This window comes from Pteropus vampyrus, unplaced genomic scaffold, assembly GCF_000151845.1.
Source record: "Pteropus vampyrus isolate Shadow unplaced genomic scaffold, Pvam_2.0 Scaffold58, whole genome shotgun sequence".
Taxonomy (NCBI): Eukaryota; Metazoa; Chordata; class Mammalia; order Chiroptera; family Pteropodidae; genus Pteropus; species Pteropus vampyrus.
The window spans coordinates 5,976,723-5,986,674 of NW_011888839.1; the positions used below are offsets into that span (position 1 = coordinate 5,976,723).

Genomic DNA, 9,952 nt, shown 5'->3' on the forward strand with positions numbered 1-9,952 from the left:
CTTGATGCATCAGTTTGATGAATCAGTGTAAACACACACACATCACACTATTGCACTATTCTATGGACTTGCTGCTCGGAAAGCCTCTCATCTCCTAAATCCCCCTCTCCCGGACCCTTTTCAGAAACACTGGCCAGCTGCCATCTGTCTGCAATTTTTCAGATTGCCAGCCCTTTCACATCACCCAGTAACTGCTATTTCCCAAACTCTGTTAGTACTCCTTCCATTATAGGACGCTGACATTATGGAGTCCTCCAAGAATGACATAGGAAACCTCTGTTTCTTTCAGTGATCATTACCCCAAGAACCTAACCCATCTCTTATAGCAGGCTATGATTCACGCCTCCCAGAATGTGTGTGTGTGTGTGTGTGTGTGTGTTACAGATACATCTGCTTTCTCCATTTTGGTGCATCTTGAATCTTGGATGGCATCACTTCCTCTTGGTCTCTTTCAGTGTGCCACAATTCCCAGATGCTTACAAATTTGAAATGAACAAAAGAGGCACTCCTATGGCTGGTTTTCTATGCCCCATTTCCTGCCATCCCCTCTCTACCTCATCTCTCTGCATTTCTGGCTGAGAATCTCTAACTTCTGCCACCTGACCTCAATTTGTCTGTATGGTCCAGAGGGCTCTCCATTCAACTCTGTTTCTCTCTCCTCAGACCCTGGATGGTTTCATCTTTGTGGTGGCCCCAGATGGAAAGATCATGTACATCTCAGAGACAGCCTCGGTCCACCTGGGTCTTTCTCAGGTAGGTGAGTGGTCGACACCTCTGGCCCTCAGTATTTATGTCCAGAGCTGGAGGCAGGAAGTGAGGGGTGGGAGGGCTTTCCCAAAGTTTTGTATGTGCATTTCTGGGATTGGAAATATCTCAGCTCACAGGAATCTGGATCTCTTTCTCCATTTCTCTTATCTTTTAACTTCCATTCCAAACCCAAACAACAGCTATGTTTTTGAGTCCCTACATAAGTCAGGCACCGTGGGAATGGGTTACATACTTATGTCCTGATGTCTTAACCAGAACATTGCCAGGGATCTACTACTACTACTCTTATAATTACTATAATTATTTCCTTTCATAGACAAGGAATCCCAGGCACAGATAGGCTGCAACAGGTAGCAGGCAGAACTGGAATTAGAACTCAGGGCCTACTCTGGAGTTCTGATTCCTGTCCCCACAGTCCTGTGGATCCCTGGCCCAATCTTCCATTTCCCCCATGGGGCATCCACCACCTCAGAGACAGTGATACCCTCCTCTTTACAGGTAGAACTCACCGGAAATAGCATTTACGAATACATCCACCCAGCAGACCATGACGAGATGACAGCGGTGCTCACGGCCCATCAGCCCTACCATTCTCACTTTGTTCAGGGTAAGGCAGACGCGTGCCTGTGACACTCGGGCGCATCACGGTCCGCTTGTGGCTTGTCCCCAATTAGCCATAGCAGGCACGGTAGTGCCACACCTCACGTCTCACATCCTGCGCCTCCCTCTGCTCCTCTCTCTCAGAGTATGAGATCGAGCGCTCCTTCTTCCTGAGAATGAAGTGCGTGTTGGCCAAGAGGAACGCGGGCCTCACCTGCGGCGGCTACAAGGTACGAGACTAAGAAGGAAGAGCCAAGCCTCTGGCAGCTACCTAGCATTGGAAGGAAGTTCCTGTGGCGAGGACCACCCTGCATGCATCACAAGGGTCGTTGAACTTTGTGAACACGTGGAGACTACATTTTAAGACAGTCTGCTGGCTGCTGGGACTCTTAATTTGGGGCCCATAAGGGGCCTTAGGGACGTGTCCAGGGTCTGAAACGTTCAGTTGCTTCGGGAATTCGTGGAATTTACACATGGCTTCAGATTCTAACCCCCAGAGAGGCTAAGAACCAGAGCCTTAAATCCAGTCCGTGGTTTTCCTGTTTAATAAGATTAAATATGCAGGTTCAAAGGCCCAGCTTCAGGGATTCTGATGCGTTAGGGTTGGCAGGGTCCAGGGCTTTGTGTATTTTTATAAGCCCCCGAGTGAATTCGGTGAGGCAGAGTGATCATTTCCTTGAGATACCTTGGAGCACTTGGAGCAATACCTTTGGACACTTGAGAGCTGGGGCATGGCTCACATGGTGTTTGTGGCACAGATGAGTCTTATGGTTTTAATCCCTTCTCACCTTTTGGGGAACTTTCTTGACTAAATGGCTGAGCCTCACCCTGTCACCCTACATTGTAGGTCATTCACTGCAGCGGCTACCTGAAGATACGCCAGTACAGCCTGGACATGTCCCCCTTCGATGGCTGCTACCAGAATGTGGGCCTTGTGGCTGTGGGTCACTCGCTGCCGCCCAGCGCCGTCACGGAAATCAAGTTGCACAGCAACATGTTCATGTTCCGCGCCAGCCTGGACATGAAGCTCATCTTCCTGGACTCCAGGTGTGTGGCCAGGGCGGGAGAGGCTCACCGCTGGAAGGAGGGAGGCCTTGTTCAATGATCGAGAGCTCCTCATGGACTTAGGCGCCCATTTTGCAGATGAGGCGACTAATCGGCGGGCCCTGCGACGTGAGGGTGGGCACCCAGGTCTAAGGTGGCTTTCTGGGGGTAGGGTGCACCCCCGAACCCCGCTCTCATCACGAGGGGATTGCTCTCCACAGAGTGGCGGAGCTGACGGGGTACGAACCTCAGGACCTGATTGAGAAGACCCTGTACCACCACGTGCACGGCTGCGACACCTTCCACCTGCGCTGCGCCCACCACCTGCGTAAGGCACCACCCTGCCTGGCACCCGCACAACCCCAGCGCTTACCGGAGTACGGTGGTGAAGGAGGTGGGGGTGGAGGGGAGCGGGCGTGACTTAACTCCCCAGCCAGCAGACAGGTGGGAGTCCTCGTAGCCCGGTGGTGGTGGTGGTAGGTGAGGTCCTGCGCGCAGCTGCGGGGCCCTACCTTGTTTCTCCGCCGGCCCTCACACCCGCGGAGAGTTTTGGAGTTTCCAGGTGCAGTTCCCCCGGGAGAGGTCTTATTCTCCTGTTGATATGCTGCCCCCTACCCCATCTCCCATAAACCTCACTAAAGATGGGGAGAAAAAGCGAGGCTAGCCCACTTGGCTCACGCGCATAGATCCATATCTCTCGCCTGGCTTTATATACTGCTTTGCTTTGAACTTAGTCTCCCGGGACAGGGAACGTGAGCGTGGGAGCGAGCTGCCCGGAGCCTACCTTCCAGGGGTAATCCCCCAACTTAGAGCCCCCCCCCCCTTGCTAAACATGAAGGACTGAGGATTCAATGCAAATTAACTGGACAATCAATTGGTTTGGGAAAATGCGCGATGTCTCTCCCTCCTGCCTGAGCGGACTTTAATTAGGACCCGCGGGGGACCAGCACTCGCACCGACAGGGGTTCCATGGGGGCAGATCAGAAGCAGGCTCGTTCACCACCAGCTGCCTTCTGTCTCTCCAACAGTGCTGGTGAAGGGGCAAGTGACCACCAAGTACTACAGGTTTCTGGCGAAGCACGGCGGCTGGGTATGGGTGCAGAGCTATGCGACCATCGTGCACAACAGCCGCTCATCCAGGCCACACTGTATCGTCAGTGTCAACTACGTCCTCACGTAAGTGCAAGTCTGGGACCCATTCGTCCACTTCATGCGCTCCTGGTCTCCAGGAGGCTGCAGGCGGCGGACGTTGCCGTGTTAGGTGAGGCTGGGGTCCACAGGGGAAGCAGGTTTTAACTCCGAGTGCTGCCTGCGTTGGGAAGCGGCAGTTTGAGCACTTTTATCTTTATGAAGAGGCTTCCTTCGTTATATTTTAGAGAAAGATTTAGGAGTTTTTCTATCTACAGTCCATATTTGCTTTCTACTCTCTCTCTCTTTTAACCTTTTAAGGGAACTCTGCATTAAATAAAATTTAATGCGGCATAAAGGAAAAAAGAGAAAGGAAAGAGTTCAACGTAAGGAGCCATTTATGGATAACAAACAGGACATCTGTTTCACTTTTTCAAATCTGGGTTTGAAGTTCTTAATTTTAACCAGAGTCTCCAATCAAAGTTAAGAGTTCTGAGAGTGATTTTTTTCTCTCTTGAACCACAAAGTGAGTTTAAGTGACCAAGAGGGTCTGACTTTAACCTCCAGAAAGCAAAGGGACCCGAACTAATGCTGGAAGTCTTGGCCGGCGCCCAGGCCCCGCACGAGAGTTGTATGACAGCATCACTAGGTGAGGAGCCGGCCTCGCTGTGTGACCTGCAGGTGCGGCTGGCTGGCTGGGCGGCTACCGCAGCCGCAATCGAGACTTATTCTTTCTAGAAACAATTATCGTGTGGCCCTGCAGGCTGATCACGTGACCTGGTGTGTGGCCGGTGAAGAAAGCACGTTCTGTATAATGTTTGTGAAAGTCGAAAGGTTGAAGCCTTTATGAAGAACCCTTTTGTGTTTGCAGTTGCTGTTTTTTTCTTTTTTTTTCTTTTTTGGAAGTTGAAATTCTTGTGATTTCAGGGGACCTCAAGAGTTATTTACTTTGGAAGAGTTGACACACCAGGCACTTAATAGAAATGCTATTTAGACATTAGGAATTTAGTTAAGGGGTGCATTTTGTAATCAGACTTTACTATAGGCAATGAGGACTGGATTCATTCCAAGTTCTTTTAAATTACCGAATTAAAAATGTAGTAGTTGGAAATGTTATACTTGGCAATAAGACTATTTACTTTGTGCCCTGTTTAATAAGAAAATTTAATTCAATAGACTTGGGAAATGAATTTAATTTAGATAAGAATTCTGTACTCAAGAATAATAGCTGGTTATTAAGAAGAATCATTTTATTTTTTCATTTTAGTAAACGGTGTTCAAATAAATACTATTAGGTTTTTGTAATAGCAGGAAGGCTGTGGATTTTAATACAGAGCAGAAAACAGCAATATTTTCGGTATCATGAAACAAAACCATCTATTTTATGAATGCAGTTTTTGATATTATTAAAATAAACATAAGAGAAAATGACAAATCATAATTCATAAAATAAGCCACTCTGTGAAGCCTAAGTATTAAAAAGTGAAAAATTATGTCTGCTTACCATGGAAAGGAAACGGACATTCTTTAAGAAGGTGCTTTGTATGTCTGAGACATTGCAAGCATTATACATACACTCTGTTCTCTGGTGGGTTCCTGTGGTTAGCAATCACTTTTTTATCAAACAGCGGGGTATATAGTCACACGGACCCATATAAATGATCAGAATGCAAGTTAGACCTCCCAAAGGGTAAACTTAATTTATGTTTGGAATCATTTTGAAATGTTCTGTTTTGTTTTCCATTGGATAAATGTATTTTCTTTCTTCTGTTGACTCTGTCATTCTTCACTTTACACACTTCTTCAGAACTGCAGGATTGGGCTACCAGCTTTACAACAGATTAAAAAGATGTAATGAGGATAAATGATTTACAGAAGAAAAATAGCACAGCACACATTTTTCCAAATGTTTTATACCTCTAAATGAAAATAGAAATAAACAGAAGCATACAAGATGAAAAGCTGAAGTTGATTACCTTTTTATGAGACTCAGTTTCAATTCTTGACATTTCTTGGTATAAAAATTCTTAGGACAATTTTTATAGCTGCAAATGTGGAAACTGCTTCTAGATAAAATGTCATCAAGTGGCTCTGTGTGTGCTGACAGGATTTTCATAATGAACAGGTTGCAGTTTGTTTGATGTGTATATCACACATCTGGCTGGAAGTTACTAATTTACATTGTCTCAGCAAATTAAATAGATGGCTATTGATTCTCTATGGTAGCAGTGAACTATCACATACATTTGTTTTCATGGTTAGTTCTCTGTGAAGCCTGAAAATGATAAGTGAATTCTTTCCAAATACACCATCTCAAACAATGTACTTAAAAACCACAAGCCCCCCGAATAATTTGACAGGCCAGATGTTTTTCCAAATTTAGATATTTTAATAGCATACATTTTGGAGGAATTTTCATGTAATGAAAGTAGAGAGAATTTTAAATAAGCATTCATCAAATGAAGGTGTGACATTTTGGTGGAATCTACATTTATAAGAAGCTTGTTTTTCTAATTTCTTGATGGTAAATTTATTGTTGAAATTAAAATATGCCTAGAAAAATTCGTCATTATTATCTAACCAGAGCATTGATGAATAGAAATTTTCAGTAACTTTGTTTTAATCAGCAGGTACAACAGGGAATATGGGAATTTTAGAGGCAGGAGGTGTATACCCCGATGCTTTACTGGATTTTGTATGACCACACACAAAATGTTCGTGTTCTGAAATTCTGGAGAGGAGAGTGAGAGGACACTACGATTAAATTTAAAACATTCTCTCAATTTTACTCTGGATCCTTGAGATTTTCTGAGGCTTCTATAGCTCGTCGTTAAAACTGAAAAACAAAAACATAACCAATAACCAACTACCCTTTCTACAAACCCATTAGAAACCCCAAAGCAAAAAACTGACCAGTTCATAATTTTCTGTAAGACACACATGCTCTGTTACTTTTATGTGGCACATTAAAGAAAAATTTCTTTCTTACAAATTTTGGTGCTCACAGGCTTTGTAATAGTGTTAAGTATGATAGGCCCTGCTCCCTGATTATTTTCTAGAGGATAGGTGAGTGAAACTAGTGTCTAGTAACAATGAATGTTGAAAAGTCCAGAAAAGTATGGAGAGGAAAAGGAAAACATGCTCTGTAAAACCTAAGTAATTTCCTTGAGTTCATATTTCCTTAAGTTCATGTAATTAGTAATGTTAATTATTAATCACCAGTTCTGATAGAAAACATTAGTACTTAATGTAAAGAAAATTGAAAATGTAGAACACCTGATAAACTATGAAAAGTAATTTCTAGGAAAATGAAGTCTTGATTCTCTGTGTGTTTTTTAAAATTTATTTATTTATATTAGTTTCAAGTGTACAGTACATTGGTTAGACATCTATACAATTTGTAAAACTATCTCCCCAATCACTCCCTCCCTCCCCTGGCCCTCCACCTAGCCATCATATTAATGCTAACTGCATTTCCTCTGCCCTGCTCCCCATCCCCATGACCAACTATTAACTACTAATTTGTACTTCTTTAATTGATTCTCTGTGTTTTTAACTTAATATGTTTTACAAATAAAACTTAAAAAAAAACCCACTTTTAGGAATAAGCAAATGAGATGTAAAAATCTAATTTTAAAATGTTTTAAAACATAAAAATTTTCAACCATACAAAACAGTTGAAAGAATAGTATAATGAATATCCATACACATCATCTGTCATATAAGCCATATATGCTTTATGTACCAAATTTTTCTATACCTATGTGTGTCTATTTGTATGTACATTTTTCTCCACTGAATCATTTTGAAATAAGCTACAGACATCATGATACTTCATCCTTAAATAATATTTTCCTACATAGTCACTATACCATTCATGATGGCACATTTAAAATGTTCAGAATTTCTGTGTGTAGAAGGTTGAAAAAATATACATGAGAGCTAGTTTATTGATGCCATTAAAAACAATCTGCCACTGAAATTTATCAAGCACCCACTGATATATACCCTCAATTAGGCTGATTGATAGATGATATTTTGTGAGGGGACTTCTGTAGGATATATTTGTAAATGTTAGTGTGTTTTAAACTAGACTTCTAATGAAAATTGTAAGCTAATATGATTCTGATATTTTGCCTAGAAACTAAAAGAGAGACAAAATTTCAAGAGTGATTTGGTTATTTTGGAATCAGATAGATTTAATATCTTTAACCGTTTTTTTTTGTTGTTGTTGGTAAAGAAGCCTTCTCTGCTTGTTTATCTCCTAAGTTTAGGATGGAATACCATTTTAGTGGAAAATCTCATATACTATTTTAGAGTGATTCACTGAATATATAGAAGGAAGTAATTTTCCATGTTAAAATTTCTATTTCAGTGTTGCAGAAAGCAGAATAGAGACAATTTACATTAGTGGTCTACATGACATTTGTTATCTACTAAATAACCCTTTTGGATTTGTAGAAAAGTTAGGGCAAATGCCAAAGGAGACATACTTCATGTAAAAGAAAAACAAAACCAGAGTCTCCACATTTTAATTATTTCAGGTCCAATAATTTTTGGTCTTTGTACAACATCGTTGTAGTTCTCATAATTAAAAGAGGTTTTAAGTGTTAACATATTCTGTGAATATAAACATTACTTATCCTTATCATAAAGCAGCAAACATTAAAATAAGCTCATATTAATTTGCTCTTTCAAGTATACTAGTGCTGAGTTAATTTGGGCATTTAAAAATTTTAAATTAATTTAAAGGCCCAGTGATATTATTGTTATTACTACTAGGACATTTTAAAGAATCCTTTTAAAAAACTTGACCAATAATATGTACAGTTATAGAAATAGATTTTATTTTCCTGGTTAGCAAAACTTCTCTTTTATATTATAAATAATGTGAAATGAAGTGCCTTTTGATTTAGGAAGCTACAGTAAAATATAAAATAATTTACTCTCATGCCTCAGATCTATGGATCTCTTGTTGCATAGATTTAATTTTCAATCATTAAAAATAATAATTATACGCTAATGTATACCCCTAAATTAGATTTGATACTTAATTGTGTTTGATCTTTATTATGATAATATTGAACATCAAAGCCCCAGTTGTCCTTTTCAAATGATCTTTTATGAAACTGAATCATTATAGAAACAAATCGAAGATACCTTTGGATTAATAGTAATTGATAACAAACAAAACTATTAATAGTAATTAATAGTAATTTTATAACTACCAAACACTTTATTAAAAGGAAGTGCTGGAAGATTTAGCCTCTTTTATAGGACATAATACTAGTAGTCATTTAAATAATCTTATCTTTCATATACTTTTCACTTATTGTAATTTTAATCAAAATAATCTGTATTTAGTTTTGCATTCTTTTTTTAAACTTTTTTAAAAATTAAGTTTATTGGGGTAACATCGGTTAATACAATTATGTAATTTTCAGGTGTACATTATAATTTGACATCTGTGTATTCTATTGTGTGTTTACCACCTCAAGTCCAGTTTCCTTCAGCTACCATATATTTGATTCTCCTTTACTCACTTCACCTTCCCCCAACTCCCCTATATTTGACCCCGTACTGTGTCTACCCTATCTCCTCTCGCACCTCCTACCTTCTGGTCTTATAGTTCATGTCCATGAGTCTCTGTTTGTTTATCCTATTCATTCGTTGCTTTTAGGTTTATGTTCTACATATAAGTGACATTCATTATTTATGCTCAGACTTTTTAACAAATGCCAAGTACATTTGCTTTCAATGTGCTGTCATGTTTGTTAGCTAATTAACTTTTTTGACAGCTCTATGAGGTGGTTGGGGATAGGGTTCACACTCTTCATTTTCTAGGTGAGGAAACCAAGGTCAGTATGCAGAATAAGTGGCAAAGTCAGGATTAAAGCCTGGGCTATCAGCTCCTACTGTACAGTGTGATTCTCTGTACTGGGGTGGGAGTCAGGGGTGATTGCAGGAGAGAAAATGTCTGGGAGAGAAGGATGGACTTAAATGACTGAGGCCTGTACTATTTAGCCCACCCAGCTCTGGATAGGCTTTTATCTAATCTCATAATGAAAGATTAAAAAGCTAACTCTGTGTTTCAGCTTCACAAGTATATACAGATATTCACAATTTAATGCTTTAAATTTAGTAGCGCTATCTTCTCAATGATATTCAATTAAGAATAAATCTTTTTCTCCCCTTATGTCTCACTAAGGACATTTTCATTTTGTAAGAAAAAAATGAAACCTGCAAACATTTTAGTTGAGTGAATTGCTTGCCTTTAGGTTACATAGATACATAATTGCTATTACTAATTATTTCATTTCTGCAACCAGATTTAATATTTTATGTTCTTGTTCAACACAAGTGTTAAAATGAACGTCAGTGGATTGGCAGGCCATGTCATTCTTTTTTTTTT

At 40.4% G+C, this 9,952-nt stretch overlaps 1 protein-coding gene across 6 annotated transcripts in view; it reads left to right on the top strand.

The window, feature by feature from the left end:
• Positions 1–9,952, top strand: part of SIM1 (single-minded family bHLH transcription factor 1) — a 70,272-nt gene that overhangs the window by 14,199 nt on the left and 46,121 nt on the right. For all 6 annotated transcript variants that reach the window (XM_023530940.1, XM_011360729.2, XM_011360728.2 and 3 more), the window contains 6 exons: positions 664–753; positions 1,267–1,375; positions 1,513–1,598; positions 2,216–2,415; positions 2,634–2,740; positions 3,441–3,588. In XM_023530940.1, coding sequence (XP_023386708.1) covers positions 664–753; positions 1,267–1,375; positions 1,513–1,598; positions 2,216–2,415; positions 2,634–2,740; positions 3,441–3,588 — 740 coding nt within the window. The remainder of the gene's footprint in view (positions 1–663; positions 754–1,266; positions 1,376–1,512; positions 1,599–2,215; positions 2,416–2,633; positions 2,741–3,440; positions 3,589–9,952) is intronic.